The 20,682-nt window shown below is 39.3% G+C and overlaps 1 protein-coding gene across 3 annotated transcripts in view; it reads right to left on the minus strand.

Annotated features, from left to right (window-relative positions):
• LOC126354008 (tonsoku-like protein) overlaps positions 1–20,682 on the minus strand; it is a 277,353-nt gene that overhangs the window by 51,622 nt on the left and 205,049 nt on the right. For all 3 annotated transcript variants that reach the window (XM_050003320.1, XM_050003321.1, XM_050003322.1), the window contains 4 exons: positions 20,259–20,444; positions 15,501–15,728; positions 9,194–9,369; positions 38–213 (listed from right to left, as the gene is read on the minus strand). In XM_050003320.1, the coding sequence (XP_049859277.1) occupies positions 38–213; positions 9,194–9,369; positions 15,501–15,728; positions 20,259–20,444 (766 nt within the window). The remainder of the gene's footprint in view (positions 1–37; positions 214–9,193; positions 9,370–15,500; positions 15,729–20,258; positions 20,445–20,682) is intronic.

Raw genomic sequence — 20,682 nt, forward strand, 5'->3', positions numbered from 1 at the left:
TTCAAACATGTGGAACATTAATACTGCATTTACAAACCTTCATTCCATCATCACCCAGACAGTTCCCTGACAAATTCAGCGAGAGGGTATTTTGATAGCGAAGTGCTTGGAAAACTGGAGACAGGGATACTGAAGTCAGTGCAAGATCTGCAAGCTGTAGGCACTGTGTTGCTTGGCACATTTCCAGCACCTGAAGAACATGAGCATCTGCAACTACAACATTAGAGAAGATACCAGCACTTGTTACTTGTCTTTGACAATAACAATGTTTGAGTTTTTTCACATTAAAAATCAATTATCAATAGAACTAATGCATATTTTGAGCAGCAACAGTGTTATGTCAAAAAAGGAAAAAAAAATGTAGGTTTTCACATGAGAACACGGTATGATTGGCTAGAGCATTAATACAAAATAAAACACTATCTCTGTCACACAGTTCTACACTACAATGATAATTCAAATAAAATGTATAGCTACAAGAGCCATTTTAAAGGGGTCCTGAAAATAATGGAAATTCCTGCACTAGCAAAACATTCCTTTGCATACTCTCTAACAGCACTTTCCTTACAGTTGATGAACTGGTGGCTCTTCTCATGTTATTTAAGAAGTGTATTACAATATATCTCTTTGGGAAGCTCTTTAACAGCTGCTCAGGAGATAAAATGATACACAGGAAGGGATTCTTAACATTTCTGAGTGAGAGAGATATCATATATGGACAAATGTGGGGTGTTTAGGTGGCTGCAGTGTTGTCTGAACCTGTGACTCATTAAGAAAATGTCTACATTTCAGCCTCTCTGTGAGAAAGCATATTTTTGTTATCCTAAAACAAAACTATGCAAATCAGTCTTTGTTTTCCTTGGATTCTTTTGAACTCTAATAAGATTTGCATAATCCAGCACACCAACCTACATCCACATCCATTCACTGCAAACCACTGTTAAACAAATGGCACAGGGTACTTCCCATTGTATCAGGTAGTGGAGTGGAAAATATTTGCACCACTTTGAAATCTTATAATGATCTGACAAAACTTTTATGCAGCTTTTTTCAGATAGTACTTTGTTAAAGAGAACTGCATAACTGGAAAAAAGTGTGAGGTTAAAATAAATGTTGTCTCTCAGGTCATTAACACAATCGAGACTGGCTCACTCACTCTGGATGGGGCAGTTTTTAAACATATTTTTCGGAAATCATAGCTTTGTAATAGTTAATGCAGTAAAGTCATCTGATGTTTCATTTGAAATGACGAAACCTCGTTTATCTGTTCTTAAAAATCTTGCTATAAAATATTAAAATTAGCAGATAAAAAAAGATTTACTGAATCATGTTCTTATTTCGGGGGAGGGGGGGTGAGAACCCACCTCGTTCACACCATTCTTACAAATAAACTGCCTGAGTGTGGTTTATTTTGGAACAATAAGGTATAAAAAGAGTTACATCACGATTTGGACACCACCAGGACATTTCTTTGCAGCACTTCTTTCTTCTGCCTCTTAGTGAAACGGAGCAGCCTTTGGAGACAGGTGGTGGATGAGATTTTTTTCTATATAGGTGGAATTTTTTCCACAAAATGTCATCCACTAAGTCCACTTGGACCAAGAACTGTACAGGAATTAACCTCTTACCTTGTGCTGCCTTTGGCGCAGACCAACTCCCTAATTATGTAAGAAATTGGGAGAGAGTACACATTTTTCTTTTTTCCTCATCTCTGTTTCAAAGAACATGAATGAGTTCCTGATGCCCATCACAATCAAATGAAAGAATAACTTTTTCCGCTATTTGAACTGCTTTCTCTTGAAAGGATGAGAAGCAATCACTTGATCTGATTTATCTATTACTACTTTGTGAATATTACGATCCAGAACTACTTCTGGTTTTGCTTCAGTCATTGGTCCCTCATGACCACACAATTACCTCTGTTGCTGAAGCGGTGTGGCATGAAGAAAGCATAAAAAAAATAAACCATCCTTCACGTTCCTTCATTTTAGGCAGTGCGGACATTCCCTTCTCTCTTTTAAAAAAAATCACATCATCAACTGTCCTTCCTTGATTCTTGGCTTTACAACCATCGGTTGAGGAAGATCCTTTCTGTTAGCGATGTAAGTGCCTACTGCCCTTGTCTTGCACTGCCATGAATAAAGACAGCGGGTGATATATAATTGTGATCCTTGAATACTGTATAACCTTTGTCAAAGTAATTTTATAGTACTTTCTTCAAAAATGCCATAACACCTGGCTGCTACAGGCTGTTCTCAGTTCATATTTCTGTCCTAAGTATGTACCCAATCAAAGCATTGCCAACAACAAATGACATTAATCATCTGATTTGCTCTTCATGTAAACATGAAAATATATTTGTCCTTACAATTCAAACTTTTAAAAAACAGTCACTGATTTTTGGGTTTTCGCTCAGTACAGGTGAATTATTAACACAAAAAACTCTTAAATATCATCAATTTTGGCTTGGTCCACTTTCTACATACACTGTTGGCATTCGACTTGTTTTGCCATCTGTGCTCAACTATTATCGAACCAGCATACCGATTAGTTTCAGTGGTTGCTGCTTTGCCTGGGATAAAAATGAAATGATCATATGGGATTATTGGCTGGGAGCGACCACATCTCGAGGCTGTTTGGCTGCTTGATGAAAGTCTTTCAATTTGACACCATTTTGGCACTCTGCATGTCAATGAAACTGAGATGAAACAATTGGAATGACACAAACACCCAGTCCAAGAGTGAAGAAAATCTTTTGACCTGCCAAAGAACAGAACCTGGGACCAGTGATCAAGAGGCAGTGACAGTAACCACTAGACCACGAGCAATAGACTACCCGGCATAAACAATGCACAAGAATCAGCTGGTGTGGGAATGGTGTCAAGTGGTGCCTGCACACCATCCCAGCTTCTCATCTGCTGTCTTCAGTAGTTACAGCAGTTACAATGACAAAGTAGCATACAAAGTGCTGCTGTTGAGTATAGATGTTAAGAATTCAAACATTATGCAGTAGCAAAATGCAGAGACCCTTTCCTTGTGCAGTCCACATGGTTACCAACAGTGGGTAGAAAGCACAATGGCTGCAATGAATTTTTAAGTACACCACAAGCAAGGTTCAGGCACTGTCTGCCCAATTAACTGCCGCTGATTGAGTCATATTCGGGCTCCGTCCCAACACACTTCACTTCACTTAAGCAGTCAGGAATTTCATTTTATACCTCATAGGAACACACTTATGTCAATAAGTTTTACTTAAACAGTTAAAAGTACTTGAGAATTGTCTTGAGCAAAATTCAATTTATTCTTGTTCACTAATCTACATACATGTTTCGGCATTGTTATACCATCCTTAACAATCTTATGAAAAGGAAAGTTGCTACTCACCATATGGCAGAGATGCTGAGTTGCAGATAGGCACAATAAAAGGACTGTCACAAATAAATAAAGCTTTCAGCCATTAAGGCTTTATCCAGCAGCAGCACCAGCAGGGATGGTGAGGGGGGAGGGATAGTATTGTGGGGGTGGCGGACAGTGAAGTGCTGCAGGTTAGACAAGTGGGGAGGGGGAAGTAGTGGAAAAGGAGAGAAGTAAAAAGACTGAGTGTTTTGGTGGAATGACTGCTGTGTAGAGCTGGATTTGAAACAGAGAAGGGGCTGAATGAGAGAGGACAGTGACTAACGAAGGGTGACGCTAGGAGGGTTACGCGGTGTTTCTATGTTTTATTACAGGTGGTATTTTAATAGTCTCTAATTTGTAACTAATAACGAAACATGGAACTGGCCAAGGTAGGGTAGCTCGCATGCCTCTACGACACATACAGCCATAATGTGGCGAGGTCATACTAACCTCTTGTTCCTGGACAGGGGCAGCAGTCCTTTCAGTAGTTGCAGAGACAATAGCTTGGATGATTGGCTGACCTGACATTGTAACATTAGCCAATGTGGTCTTGCACTCTTATTGTGAATGGCTGGAAGGTAGGTGAAACGATAGTTGTGTTTTTTTTCCCTTCCCTGACGGTATACAGCACTACTGTATGGCTTAACAGGGTTGGCATTCTGTTGGGTAAAATATTCCAAATGTGAAAGAATTCCACATTCGCATCTCCAGGCAGGAACTGCTCAGGAGGATGTCATCATCAGAGAAATCAATACTGTCATTCTACAGGTTGGAGCATGGAATATTAGATCTCTTGATAAGTTAGGTAGGTTAACAAATTTAAAAAGGGAAATGGATAGTTTGAACTTAGGTATGGTAGTAGTATTGTGCACTGGGAGGGAGAATAGTACTTCTGGTAAAGTCAGTACAGGGTTATTAAGATAAAATCAGATAGGGGTAATGCATTAGTAAGCCTAAGAACGAATAAGAAAGTACAAATGAGTGTAAGTGACTATGAACAGCATAGTGAACACAGTAATATAGCCAAGATAGACATGAAGCACACCTACCAAAGTAGTATAAGTTGATATGCCAACTAGCTCCATATATGATGAAGAGATTGAAAGAATAAATAATGAGATCGAGGAAATTATTCTGATGGTGTGACTGGAGTATGGTAATAGGAAAAGGAAGAGAAGGAAGATTAGTAAGAAAATTGAACTGGGCAAACAAATGAAAGAGGAAGATGCCTGAGAGAATTTTGCACAGAACATAATTAAATCATTGCTAATACTCGGTTTCATAATTATGAAAGAAGGCTTATATGTGCAATAAACCTGGGGACACTAGAAAGTTTGAGCGTGATTACATAATGATAAGACAGAGATCTCAGAATAAGATTTTAAATTGTAAGAAATTTCCAGGGGCAGATGTGGACAATGACCATAATTTATAGGTTATGAACAGCAAATTAAAAGAGAAGAAGTTGCAAAAGGGTAGTGAATTGACATGGAAACACTGAAGGAAACAGGGGTTGTTGAAAATTTCACGAGTAGCATTACACAACACTGAACTGAAACAGACGAAAGGAGTACAACGCAAAATGAATAATTAGCTTTGACAGATTAAATAGGAAAGACAGTAGGGGATCACACAGGTAAAAAGATTAGTCCTCCCTTAGGAGATATTGAATTTAACTGATGAAACTAGAAAACATAGAAATGCACAATGGCTAAGCAGGACTGGCTAAATAACAAATGCAAGGCTGTAGAAGTCTGTGTAACTATTTGAAAGACAGAGGCTGCCTGTAGGAAAATTGAAGATACCTTTGGAGAAGACAGAATTGACTGTATGAGCATCAAGAGCTTAGACAGCAAATCAGTACTAAGCAAAGAAGCGAAAGGTGGCAGGAATATGCGGAAGGTCAGTATAAGGGTAATTAGCTTGAGGACAATATTATATGAAGAGAAGAAGTAGGTGAAGGATGAGTTGGGAGATACGATTCTGCTAGAAGAATTTGACAAAGCATTTAAGTACCTAAGTGGAAACAAGGTCCCTGGAGCAAATGAATATTTCCATAGAATTATTGAGATCCTTGGGAGAGCCAGCCATGAAAAATGTATTCCACCTGATGTGCAAGATATGAGAGTTGCAAGATACACGAGTCAAATGAAATACTCTCAGGCTTCAGGAAAATGTAATAATTCCAGTACCAAAGAAGGCAGGTGATGACAGATGCGAATACTACCAAAACACACTTTGTAGACTGGACTACACTCTTGGAATTTTCAAGGTAGCAGGAATAAAATACAGGGATCAAAAAGATATCTACACCTTGCACAGAAAATGAGATTGTAACTGTAGGGGCCGAATGACATGAAAGGGAAGCCATAGTTGACAAGGGAGTAAAACAGTGTTGTAGCCTATCCATGATGTTATTCAATGTGAACACTTGGCAGTCTGCGAAGGAAACGAAGGAGAAATTTGAGAAGGGAATTAAAGATCAGAGAGAAGAAATAACTTGATCATTCACTAATGACATTGCAATTCTGTCAGAGACAGATAAGGACTTGGAAGAGCAGTTGAACAGAATGGATTAGTGTCTTGAAAAAAGATTATACGACTAATTTCAATTAAAAGTAAAACAAGGGGAAAGGGATTTTGTCAAAGTAAATCAGGCAATGCAGAGGGAATTACATTAGGAACCAAGAAGTTGAATGCAGTACAAGAGTTTTGCTACGTGGGTAGTGAAATATCTGTTGATGGTCAAAGTAGAGAGGATATAAAATGCAGAGTTGCAAAATCATTTCCAAAAAAAAAAGAGGAATGGGGTAACTTCTAATATAAATTCGAGTGTTAGGACATCTCTTCTGGAGGTATTTGCCTGAAGCTTTGTATCAAACTGTATTTAGCTTTGTATCAAACTGAAATGTGGACGACAGCCATTTCAAATAAAATGACAGAAGCTTTTGAGATGTGGTGCTGTAGAGAAACACTGAGAATTAGATGGGTAGATTGAATAATAAATGATGAAGTAGAGGAATTGGAGAAAAAAATAATTTATGGCACAACTTAACTAAAGGAAAAGATCAACTGATAGGACGCATCCCAAGGCACCAAGGAATTGTCTGTTTGGTAATGGAAGCAAGTGTGGGGAGAAAAATTGTAGAGGGAAACCATGGCTTGAATGTAGTAAGCAGCTTGAAACAGATGTAGGCTGTGGTAGTTATGCAGAGCTGAGGCATGCATGGGATAGACTGGCATGAAGAGCTGCATCAAACCAGACTCCAGTGACGGCAACAACAATAACAACGAAAAAAATATATTTTTCTATAGCATAATTCTTGTATTTTTCATTGTTTCTGTTATTTATTTACTACTTCTGAAAAGCTGCTATTATGACTACAATTATTTCTTTTCCTGTTATGTTTTTGATGCTTGTATGAAAGTGTGCCAGATCATGAATTAGAAATCATACTAACAGGGTTCAAACTAATAATATTTGTGAGTGTGAACACTTAGTTTCACAATTTTTTTCTGTGATCAGGACTGGTATAGGAAATTTATTTCATGGTGACACAAGTCCAGTTCCAATTAAGTGTTTTGATCTGATCCCTCTCACTTCTTTGCGGAATTGATTAATGGCATGTTTTTAGGTGTCCTGACATGTTATTGTTTCCATTTTATACACAATATTTCGACAACCAACCCACAAGTCTTCTTCAGAAGCTGCGAGTACACATAACAGCAAAACCTGTAGCACCCGAGAAAGACAGCATGGTTGGTCATCCAAACATTATGCATAAAATGGGGAACAACAACTTGAGACGAACTACAGGAAGTACACTGTTAAAATGTATCAACTTTCTATTTCCTGACAGTTCCTTAAGGGCATAGAGCATAGTTCACTGCAAAGAGCTGCATAGTTTTTCTTGTACTACAGTTTTTTTGTATGTATTAGTTCTACTCCACAATTAATTTCTGTGGAGAGCTGTTACACTATCTAAAATGTTTTAGATCCATATCAATGTTTGTCGGTCTACGGTTCACTTCCATGTAACGTACCACAAATTTTGATTTAAAGCTGACTTTTCTTTAGTGTTCTTCTCCATGTATTTAGTGTAAAAATTCCTAGTCATCTCCTCAATAAATCTTGACACATAGTTTTGGCAAGTGCACTGACAAATGCTAGATGTTTTGTCTCTCTGTGGTAGAGTTTATCAACAATCTCTTTCATATTAAACAGTCAGTTGTGTAGGCTATATTTAGCCCTAGTTGTCAATCCTGTGGTGAGCTGCTTTATTGTTGTAGGAATGTGTACAACATTAATTTAATTATATGCTTATTGCCCTTCTGTGTGTGTGTGTGTGTGTGTGTGGTGTGTGTGTGTGTGTGTGTGTGTGTGTGTGTATTTGTCTGCTGGTGTGTTCTTGTTCCAAATAAATGTGAAGGAGACCTCATGCACTTAATAAATAAATGAAACAAAACCACAGGGATCATGCCCGAACAGTAATCGTGCAACAGATATATGGTACATATTTATTCACAGAAATAAAGCAACTTATGGTATTAAATATATGGACCATAGTCAAATGAAAACTGACATATCTAAAAGTTCTGAAAGAGAGTAGCTCTTCGCAGAAACTAATCACTGAATGTAACTACTAAGCAGAAAGTATTATAGCAGACAGGGAGGACATACTAATGAATAAACATATCTATCGCCTGCATTGTGCTCTGTTCTCAAGGAATTGTTAGAATGTAAAAACACACACACACACACACACACACACACAATAATATAGTGTACTTAAAATGTCCTCCAAGAAAATTGGCAATCAGCAGCATGATCTGTTGTTTGTCCACAGCTTTTCTGAACAGTGATTATGTGATCAATCCAAACCATTGGCTTAAGTTCTTTAGCCAGGATAATTTTGTATGTTCTGGATCATGTCTGCCATCAATCTTTCCTTCAAGTATTTGTTGCAACAGGTTGTATTTGTCATTGCACATTATACGGCCAATGTATTAGTGCCTTCTTGTCTTGGTGGTATTGAGAATTTCTAAATCTTTGTTCATATGCTGCAGTATTGCTACATTAATGACTTTATCTGACCAGTAATAAGAAAGACAGACTCCAATAAGAGGAAGCAAATGTGCTACTTCCTCAAGTTTGTCAATCTGCCAAAGAAACTGACGATCACCATATCACATGTATGTATTTGTTTGTCCAATGTTACTTACATTTAACAGCAAAATTAAGGGAAATCCATTGAGGACAGTGTAACAGCAATGAAACATTTATGGGAAACTGTTTTGCTCAAGGTTGGATCCTCAAATATATTTTACAAAATATGACAAGGGGCACAAAGCTGGAGACCTCCCTTTGTGTCTAATAAATGCACATTATTAAAACCTGCAAAATGAATATCACTGTCATGGTCTTTCATGGATACGTGAAATAAGAGCAAACCAAGTTAGCCTCAAACTTACACAGTTATCTCTCCACCACAAAGAACAAAAGTATGATATAAAAACTGATTAATAATTATGATACAACTAACAAACGTTTTTGGGAAACAGATGTGCACATTGCTATTGTCAGATAATTCTTTGGTGGGAATAAATTAAAAAGGTTCTTTAGATGGCACTGTTAAAGCCTTTGGTTCCTTACACTAAAGACAATTTTATTTTCAGAGACCATTGGCAATAAATGTATTTCATTTCTTTATCCATAATTATGAATGTCACATTCATGAAATACCATTCATGCACAAGGATTTTATTTATATTACAAACAGATATTGAACAGTATTACCTGACTGTAAACTAGCGGCAGCTTCCACATATCTTTCTGTCAGTGGTGGTAGGTTCCATGACACAACAGATGCTATCAATTCATTGCTACCAGTTATGAGAGAAATCGGGTCATCTTCAGCTAGCAATGCTCCATCACTGGTTTGAAGAGTGAGTGTTGGTCGCAAGCCTTCTAAACTAGAGAGGGTTATAATGATAATGACAAAGTTAATAATAACAACAAAACTATTATGAAATTGGATGCTTATGTCATTATCGCCATTCTATGTACTTCAATTATGTTTCACGTCTTAATTAAACATTACTTTCAACTAGTATCTACTTTTTATTTTCCATTAATAGTATCATTGAATGAAACATTACATTCACTAAATGATCAATTGTATAAGCTACATATGGTAATCAAAAAAATATACATTTGAAATTAATTCTGATATGTAGAAATCAGATCAATGGTTCTACAGTGAATACAATGTTGTTTGCAAAATATAAAACAAGCTCTGACACATAAGATTTTTGTTTGTTCCACTAACTGCACATCATATAATCTAATGTTAGAGAAATTATATTGGAGAAATGGGTAGATCACATAACTAATGAGGAAGTATTGAATAGGATTGGGGAGAAGAGAAGTTTGTGGCACAACTTGACCAGAAGAAGGGATTGGTTGGTAGGACATGTTCTGAGGCATCAAGGGATCACCAATTTAGTATTGGAGGGCAGCGTGGAGGGTAAAATTCGTAGAGGGAGACCAAGAGATGACTACACTAAGCAAATTCAGAAGGATGTAGGTTGCAGTAGGTACTGGGAGATGAAGAAGCTTGCACAGGATAGAGTAGCATGGAGAGCTGCATCAAACCAATCTCAGGACTGAAGACCACAACAACAACATTGGAGAAATGAAAATGTGAGAGATTAATACAAAACAAATGCCATAGTTAATGATAAGAAATATACTTAATCTAAGTTAAATTTACATGTCTTGTTACTTAATGCACATATTACTACTAGGTGAAGTTGAACCCCCACTGCATCACGCACAGCTTTATGATCTAATTTTCTTAGTTTCCATGCAGCTTTCGTTATTTCCTCTGTGAAATCTACAGTAAGTGTTTCTGTCTAAAGTTTTTGACAAATTTATTTGGACTCTTTCTAGACATCTTTTGATATGTTGAATCCAAGGTAAAGTTTCCACTTTTTCTGTCTATGTTAAAATTTTCTGGGTAAGTTGTGTTGCTGGGTGTATGAAAATGTGGCTATAAAATTTAAATTTTCTTTTCAGGTGTCTGCCTTGTGGTTTAATAATAATAATAAAAAAATTGTGATAAATGTAAATACAGATGCAAATTTTGCTTCAAAATGTGGGAACACAAATTACTTAATAGATGCTATTCATAGTGAAATGTATCTAGATGAACTTTTTCAGAGATAGTTTGAAATTGCTTTATTTTCTGCATATAAATATGGCGAATGTTTTCAGTTTTCATTTCCTGGTATAGTACTTCTACTGGCAAAGCCCGTATTGGAAATGTAAGAAGAATGTGTTTGCAAAATAAAAAGTGCTTTAATGCAACTACCTATCAGTGTGATCAATGCTCTGGTCCAATGACAATTATGAGCAGCTGAATTAGGGTTGCCATCTGTCCCTTATTGTATGGGATGTCTCATATTTGAGGTTAAAATTTTGCATTCAGTATTATGGACTGTTGTCCCATAAAAATGAGTGTTTGTCTTTCTTGTCTATAGATAGTTTAAAATACATATTTGAGTGCCATTGAGGTCCAAAGTAGCTCAATTACCGGTTTCTCTTTGGAGCCTCAGGAAAAGGAAATCTCATGACGTCCCAAAATTTGGTGGTAAAGCTGAGCATACTGGATTATTTACCTTGTCCTTCACCACATTCTTCTGTAGGTCTTCCCTTCCAACTCCCAATATGACTATTCAGGCTGTTTGAGACTAAATCTATGTAAATTGTGAAGTTATCAAAGGTCATTGAAGACATCAATGTTAAGATGTCAGATTCTGATGAAAATTCTTACAACTTCTAGAAAGAAAGTTCAACAAGCAATATCAGATCAAAATAGCTGGGAATCATCATAAACGGGGGTGAAACCTGATGCTGGACAATGCCAAAAGGCTCAATACTCCATCTGTGTGCGTATCTCACTTCAGTGAGTCAGATCTTAACCAACATAAAAGGAATACAAAATAACAAATTGAAATAAAAAATCTGGATCAATAATCTTCCAATCAAGTGCCTTCACAAACACAGAACGATAAAGTGACTGCAGCAGAACTGTGTTTCATGTGGAAGAACAAAGGGAGAAAACTTGGTGGAAGATATATTGGTTCCTAAGTCTCTAAATGATGAGACCACACTTGTTTCTAAAAACTATTTCTTTTCAGTTGCAATAGCAATAAAGGTAACTGTAAAATCTTTCCTCTCTGTGTAAGATACTATACAGCTACAAGCAGTTTACAAAACAAGTTGCTACATTTTTACGGAAGTGCCAATAAAAACACTAGTTCAACTCCTCTCATTAAAACGGGCTCTAACCTGCCTCCTACAGCACCAGTTCCTATGCCTCTGGTTGCTACTGGCTTTGATCTAATGCTATTTATTCAGTTTCATAAACACCAAATGTCACAGTTGATGATGGCAGTCCAGCAGCTCATTAATGCATTGATGCTGCATCAATTCTGCTACAATATGCAGCCATATTCACAGTACCACCTCAATGAATTCTACCATTCTGAGTTTTCAATAAACAACAAGAGAAATGGAATGAGTACTACATCGACGATCACTGTGCTACACCTCAAGTGCAAAGTACCATGAAACTTGCTTATTTCTTGTCAATGGCCGGCACAGGAGTTTACCACCTCACTCAGAAGTTATTCCTGGCAAGTAGGCTGAGGTTACTAGTTTCTGAAGATTTAGTTGCGGCCCTCACTAAGCATTAAGAGGATCCGGTACGGGTTACTGCAGCTCGTTACAAGTTCTTTTGATTGCAGAAAAAGCCAGAATAGACTTACCATCAGTGGGTCACTGAACTTAAAGGTTTGACATGACACTGTCATTTTCAATGTGGCTGTGGACAGTTCTATAGAGACGCAATGATTCATGATGCCAGCCAGTGCGATTCGTGAACAAATTCTCAAGCATTCTGATCCTACTTGGAAACAAACATTACAAATTAATGAACATGAGGACTTGTATGACAGTGACGTGGAAAACTTTGAGGTAGCTCCCATTTGCAGTGCAATGAAAAGTTACAAACAGGTACGGCCTTGTGACTGACCACTGCGGACAAACAGGCCACCAAGCCGTAGACCGAGTAAACAAGTGTCAACATGTGTGTTCGCTGTGAAATCATGTTCCCGTTGCTTTTCCACACATAAAAGACAATACTGTCCTTCGCGAAATATGTCTGCTTTGCTTGTTGAAAGCCATGTCATGTACAGTCTATTGTGTTTGCAATGGAAAAAGAACTCAACCCACGATCACTCTTCTAAGTGCGGAGCACCTTCTCACTCAGTGAATATAGCTTTTTCTAAGCCTGTTGCCAATACCAGTAATGACAAAATTCAGGGTGGGCCTTCAATCTCCGCCCCCTTCCCGCCAAGTGCTGCGCAACGACAGTCAAACAGTTTGTGAACTTAAGACACTGGTGCTTCCATTACACTGCTTAATCGTGCAGTGCACAGAACTGATTGATTACTTTCACTTACAAGTTACTGCAAAAGAGTCAATGCAACTATTCCCAAATCAAGAAGGAAGCGCCTGTTATTACCTATGGTGTGACGAAGTTTCACCATTATCTGTTTGGTTAAAAGTTTTCCCTAGTGACGGACCATAAGCCACTTCAGTCTTTGTTTCAGCCATCCAAACCCTGTTCCTCCATGCACGGCTCAGAAGCTACAACTTTAGGCTTGGGTATTGTCTCAGTATAAGTATGAAATATTGTACCGGCCCATGTCGAAGCATGGAAATGTTGACACCTTTTCTCGCCTTCCTGTTGGTCCTGGTTCTGAATTCGATGATACTGTCGCATCTTGTTGTCAAATTGATGCGCAGGAAACTGAACTTTTACAGACATCCCCCTCCTCTATATCCGTACTGCTTGGTATCATTCAGTGAAAACCATTCATATCTCTTTTGTGTGACAATATTTTGGTCATGTGCACCACGTCTTGGTCCAGCATGGTGTGATTTTATTGCCAAATGGTTCCCAATAATCCCATGTGCTTATTCCTAAAGTGTTGCAATGGTATGTCTTGTGACTGCTCTACCAAGGACATTGGGGAATTGCAAGCAAAAAACAGTTAGTACGTCAACACTGTACTTGGCCAGTCATGGTTGCCCACAATGAACAGATGATGTCACAGTGTCACGCATGTGATGAAACTCTATCGGTCCTGCCATAAATGTTTTCAGATTGGCCAAAGTCTCAATCATTGTGGCAATGAGTGCATACTGACTTTGCTGGTTCCTTTTGGGACACTTGTTGGCTTATTGTTGTGGACTCTTGTAGAAAATACCCATTTGCAGTGCCCATGAACTAGAATACATTGCATAGCACCATCAGGCTCTGTCATCTATTTTTTGCTTGGGACGTTTGCCTGAAGTATTGATTACAGACAACAGACCACTGTTTACGGCTCAGGTCTTTGAATAGTACTGCCAATGTTATTGCTCACCCTACAAGTGCTCCGTTTCGTGCTCAGTTGAATGGAGAAGCTGAATGACTTGAGCATACGTTCAAACAACATATGAACAAACTATGTGCCTCCCATACATGGGAGCAAGTGCTGTTGCTCTTCCTTGCAACATATTGCTTCCAACCCCATGACGGTCTGTCACCAGCGGAGCTTACACATGGCTGGCACCACCACACACTGCTCTAGTTGTTGCACCCACTGCAGCGCACAGAGCCTCCCACACACTGCAAATATCAGTTTGCACCTAATGATTTTGTTATTTTCAGAGTTTGTGGTTGCAACAGGCCCTGGGAGAGAAGAACGATTCTTCAAAATTTGGGTGCCTACAAGTATTTATGAACTTTCCTTATTTTTGTGAAAAATTCTGTATTTTAAGGTAAATGTTCCTTCTTTCTTATACCACAAAGTGGCAATCCTAAGCTGAATGGTCTGTATAAGGTACATGCCATGTAAAGCAATGTAGTATTGAGCTGTGGGACATAGCACCTTAGAACAAAGAAACACTTACACTTATTTACCAGCAAAAGTTCAAGTGTTAGTATAATGCGACCACATTTAACATGGTAGTTTTCGGGGATGGGTGTTTTGAACCATGAGTGCATCAAATACTAGTAGAGGTTGGGCCTGAACTACTCCATTTATGACACTGCCAATCACACAAGCAACTGCATCATAGCTGTTAACGATCGCTTTTTGTGCACTGCGGTTTTCTTTTCTTATTTCATTCTGAAGTAAATGAAGAAGTCTCTGGTCTGTCACACAGTTTGATTATGAACTTCACAACACAGAACAGTTGGTGATTCCTATGACCATGTGTCAATTCTGCTTTCGCAGAAACACAGAATGTGGGTAAAGGCTGCTGACCGGCAAGAGAAAGGGGGAGGCTTTTTTCTCCACACTGCTTCTCTCCCTCAGGCAGATATAATTTAATTTCTGTATGCTTGCAGCTGACTGCCAGTTTATAGGGCCTGCACTCTTCACTACAGCTACCGGAAAACAAAACCTGTCACCGTTACTTTGACCACACCGGAATTCTTCCCCTATCATATGAACTGAGTTATTTTTTGTACTACTTCTATGCTAACTGCCTTGTGAGTTCTGCCTGTAGCATTGTCAAGTATGCTTGCTCATGAAATGTCATAATATTATGCAGATTTTGGAATTAATGAATTAAGTGAGAGAAAAAAATAATGTGAAGAAAGACCTTAAACCAGAGAAGCAGTTCAATGGCAGGTAAATGCTACTGCTTCTCAACATAAACAATCCTTTGTCAAAAGCTCAAATACAACCAAAAGAAGAAAACAAGCAAAAACCATTTTGGGAGAAGCATAGATGGAAAAGCATCTTTCAAAATGATCTCACACGTGTACTTCTGTCATTCAGTTAATAAGCATATGTGGTAAATTAACAAGAGACAAGTGAGGAAGCACAGATGACAGTTAATGCTTCTTAAGAAATTCAGATGCTGATTGTCAGGGAGTATCACAAAATTATAATTACTCAATTAACCACATCCCAAAATAGCAACACATTGCAATTTAAGCTTATGAAATGAGATAGATGGTTGAAGAAAAGAAGCTACGCACCTATAGTAGCGACGTGCTGTTTCTTGCACCAGCCATCCTATACTGAGACTGGCATCTGGAACTGGGATAAGAAACTTCTTATCCTCAACACACACTCTTATAGCATGTACCACTGAGGCTTGAGAAGTGGATGGTAGCAAACGCTGAGATGATGAAATTTCACCACTGTGACTGGTACTAACATCCAGTTGAGACGATCGACCTTTGTGAGGTTGCTGGCGTTTCCACCTGCAAAATTAAGACTTATCAAATCATTCACAAATCACATTACATATTTTATCGATTTTGATAAATCTACAAGGTTGTAACAGATGGTGGGTTTAGAGGATATAGAGTAACTGTAAACGAATACATGAAGGAAAAGGAGTTATGTCCTCCTGATAATTAGATCAAAGATTCCAAGACTTACCAAGCGGGAAAGCCCCGGCAGACAGGCACAATGAACAAAACACACAAACACACACACAGAATTAATAGCTTTCGCAACCGATGGTTGCTTCTTCAGGAAGAAGAGGGAAAGACGAAAGGATGTGGGTTTTAAGGGAGAGGGTAAGGAGTCATTCCAATCCCGGGAGCGGAAAGACTTCCCTTAGGGGGAAAAAAAGGACAGGTGTACACTCGCGCACACACACACACGCACACATATCCATCCGCACATACACAGACACAAGCAGACATATTTAGGCAAAGAGTAAGGGCAGAGATGTCAGTCGAGGCGCGCGCACACACACACACACACACACACACACACACACACACACACACACACACACATATCCATCCATACATACACAGACACAAGTGTGTTTTATTCATTGTGCCTATTTACCGGCGCTTTCCCGCTTGGTAAGTCTTGGAATCTTTGTTTTTAATATATTTTTCCCATGTGGAAGTTTCTTTCTATTTTATTTACAACTTTGTTTTTAGATATATTTACGTACATTCATGTATATATAACATTTAGAGAGCTTGTGTATATAGGATTTAGAGATCTTACATTATGTCATAAAAGAAATAGGACATCAGAGAATACCCCAAGAACAGTGGAATTTTGTACACCATACTAAAATGCATAATTCGCCTTTAAGTGCAGATTCATAAGTCAAATACACAATGAAGTAGGCCCCAAACTCATCTAAAGATTTTTCAGTGTGATTTTCAGGATGCCAATTTTCTTGGCATACCAGTACTGTACTATCTCATGTTTGGTTCTTTATTTTTGCATAATGCCATATGTACCAGAAGATGAGCACGTACACTTGAAATTCAGCGAATAGCCAATAATGTGGAAAGAAACACATTGTTTCAAAGACACTGACTGCCTCTGCGGAAAAGATTAATAAAATCCAAATTTCTTTTGCAAACCAACAAAAGTAACTTCATCATTATGCATGGTAATTAATGCTGGATTGCCAACAATGTAGAAATTAAATAATATCAGAAAACTGTTATGTGAATGTATTTTAATTCACTTAACAGCTCCTAGCCACAGAAATCCATTTTTGTAAATGAAAACACCAAAATCACAAAACGTAAACATGTGTCACAAGGAGACTCCCCCTCCCCAACCACCACCACAACAGCTCAGTCTGCTCCACATATGCTTCAATCTGGCAGCTTGGCCACAAGCAGGAGAATGCACTGTACATGTGAGACTTCTGCTCTGGGCATATACATGAGCCTACTTACAACTGCTCAAACAAACCTAATTAAACAGTTGTGGTGTCATGCTTATTGAAAGCACTTCGTTGTTACAAAATATCGCACAGCCTTCGAGACATTTTTCTGTTGGTAGACACTTGCGTGCACATTATGTTTTATTTTTATAAATGGCGCATTTTCTTTGCAACTTAAATTTTATGTTGGCGTTTTTCTCTCATTTATGTTTTATTGCTGCAGTATTATACTGCAGTAGCGGGCTAAAGTAAGACTATCAGTTCTTAACAGTGAAAATTGATGACGTTAAAAGTAAGAAGCCTCTTGCCCTGATGTAATATGGCTATGAGCAGACAAAATTCTGTCCACACCAACATCATTATCTCCAACACAAGATGGACACAATTAACAAACTAAAGAAAAATGAAATGAGTACATTTGCAAAAACATTTGGAAAAGGGTAGAGTGGTGCTCTCTGTAAACATGACGAGTTGAGTTGTAGACAGGCACAACAAAAAAGGGTGTTACCCATTTTGCTTTCCCCAAAGCCATCTTCGGAAATGAAAAACATACACAGACTTGCACACAAACAAGAACACCTCATGGACACATGACCAGCATTTCTGGCAGCTCGGACTGGAATGTAACTGTCACATTGAACGAAAGTAGCAATCTGGAGTGTGGCAGGGAGGAGTAGCAAAGTACAGGTGGGTGGAGAGAAGTATGGTGTCTGGCAAAGCACACAGGGATTTAATGGAGGCATGGTAAGACTTACAGGCACAACATAGGGGAGCTGTGGGGTAATAAGTGGGAGAGGGGATTGAGCAGAAAAGAAGAGGTGCAGGGAAGGGGAAAGATGTATGGGTGTGTTGGCAGACAGTGGCACTCAATGAGGGTCCTGAATGGGAATAGCAATGAGGTGATGGGGCAGAGGGTGCAGGTACAGTTGCTTACCATAGGTTGAAGCTGGGATAATTTTGGGAATGGACAGTGTGTAAAAGGATAACTCCCATCCGCATTTTTCAGAAAAGCTGGTGGTGGGGACAATTCAGATGGCCTGGGTTGTGAAGCAGCCACTGAAATCAAGCATTTTATGTCTGTGCTCCACACTGTGCCACAGGGTGATCTACCATGCACTTGGTCATAGTTTGATGGTAACCATTAATCCTGGTGGAGAGCTGGTTGGTAGTCATACCAATAAAAAGCTATGCAATGATTGCAGCAGTGCTAATATATGACATTGCTGCTTTTACAGGTGGCCCAGCCTCTGATGAGGTTGGATGAGACTGTGACAGAATTGGAATAGGAAATGCTGTTTGATGGACAGGGCAGGCCTTGCACCTGGGTCTTCCACAGAGATATGATTCCTGCGGCAACAGGTTGGGTTTAGGAGTGGTGTAGTGATGGACTAGGAAGTTATTAAGTTTGGGTGGTCAAGCAAACATCACTTGAGGTGAAAAGGGATCTTGGGTAAGATGTCCCTCACTTCAGGGCATAATGGTAGGTAGCCAAAGACCTGACGAAGGATTTGGTTTCACTGTTCCATTCCAGGGTTGTATTGGGTGATGCAGGAAGCATTCCTTTGTAGCTGATTCTTGGAGATGGTGGGAAAATTGTCAGTGAGCGGGGAAATGGAATGCAAGTTCTGTTTTCACATTAGGTCTGAGGGTAGCACCTATGTGTGAAGGCCTTGGTGAGACCTTCAGCATACAGGGCAAGTGAGTGCTTGTCACTGCAGATATGCTGTCCCCAGGTGGCCAGACTATATGGGAACAATTTTTGGTGAGGAATAGATGGCAGCTGTTGAAATGCAGGTACTGTTTGTGGCTGGTGTGTTTTATGTGGGCAGAGGTGTGTATGGAACCATCAAAGAGGAGGAGGTCACATCCAGGAATGTGGTATACTCGGTCGAGGAAGACCAAATGAAGTGGATGGGAGAGAAAGTGTTGATATTGTAAAGAAATGAGGATAGGGTGTCTTGGGCCTGATTCCAGATCATGAAGATATTATCAATAAACATGAACCAGACCAAGGATTGAGGATTTTGGGAGACTGGCCATAGGGATCATCTCCCTGTGGAAGATCCAGGTGCAAGACCTGCCCATCCATCCACCCTGCACCTCCTTTTCCAGTCCTGTCACAGGCTTATCCTACACCATCAGAAGCTGTGACACCTGTGAAAGCAGCAACGTTATATACCAGTTCAGCTGCAATCGTTGCACTGCTTTTTATGTTGGTATAACTACCAACCAGCTGTTCACCATGATGAACCAAACTGTGACCAAGAGTACGGTAGGTCACGCTGTGGCACAACATGTAGATGAACATAACATGCTTGATTTCATTGGCTGCTTCACAACCTGGGCCGTCTGGATTCTCCTCTCCACCACAAGATTTTCTGAACTGTGCAAGTGGGAGTTATCCCTACAGAACATTAGAGGCTCCCGAAATTATCCAAGCCAAAACCTGTGGTAACCTACTGTCCTCATACCCTCCACCCAACAGTTTCAGCCTCCAATGTGCTATCTCCTCTCGATGCATTCCCCCCTCTCCCTTACTGTGTGTCACCATCTGCCAACTACCTGTCCATCTTACCCTTTCCCCGCTACTCTCCTTTTCTGACTTCCCCCCCTCCCCCCCCTTTCCTAACAGTCTCCTGATATACTACACATAGCAGTCTTGTCATCCCTCCATCCTGCAAGATAGTGCTCTTCTTTCTACCCATCCTTATCCTGCTATCCCCCCCCCCCCCCCCCCTGCTAAACTCCAGACTGGGACTGGTCCCATCTGTTGGAGATGATGGTGAAGTATGTGTGAGGTGCACTTGCTCAAGTGAATCTGTGTGTGGGAAGCTCTTTGCTCTTTGCTGAAGAAGGCTTTGACTAAAGCTAAATGTGTGACAGTCTTTTTGCTGTGCCTGCCTTCAACTCAAGGGCCATCTTTACGGTGAGTAACAATCTATCCTTATCCTACTATTGGTGATATTCCAAACTGGAGTTTCCACTGGTTGTCAGGCACGCTTACATGACATAAAATGTCGACTAGTAAGTGTCCTCTCCAGTATTTTAACACAATCAAAGAAAGTTCACTTTTGATACACACCTTTCATTTGAAGAACAAGGTTGTGATGCATCTTCAATGTTATAGTCATCGTCTGTGCTAGGATTTAGGCAATATTCATTCAAGTTCAATGATGAGTTCGGGTATGCTCTTTGTGGAGAGATATCTGATGAGTGCACATTATCAGCAACCACTCTTTGTCTTCCAGCAGATCCAATTAGCCCAGATCTGTCAAGCAAAATGAGAACGTAATTTAGTACATTAGATTGGAAAAGAGAAAAAAAAGCAGAAAATAAATCCAGCTAAACACTGATGAAGTACTGTGAGATTGAAAATGCTGCTGTGAGTGATTTTACGTCACAACTACATAAAATATTTTCTGTGACACAGTAAACTTTGACACGTAATTTGGTAGACACCTTTTTCCACACAAAGCGCTGCACTTCAAAAGTATTTTGGAAGTATA

This window comes from Schistocerca gregaria, chromosome 3, assembly GCF_023897955.1.
Source record: "Schistocerca gregaria isolate iqSchGreg1 chromosome 3, iqSchGreg1.2, whole genome shotgun sequence".
In the NCBI taxonomy this organism is placed as follows: domain Eukaryota; kingdom Metazoa; phylum Arthropoda; class Insecta; order Orthoptera; family Acrididae; genus Schistocerca; species Schistocerca gregaria.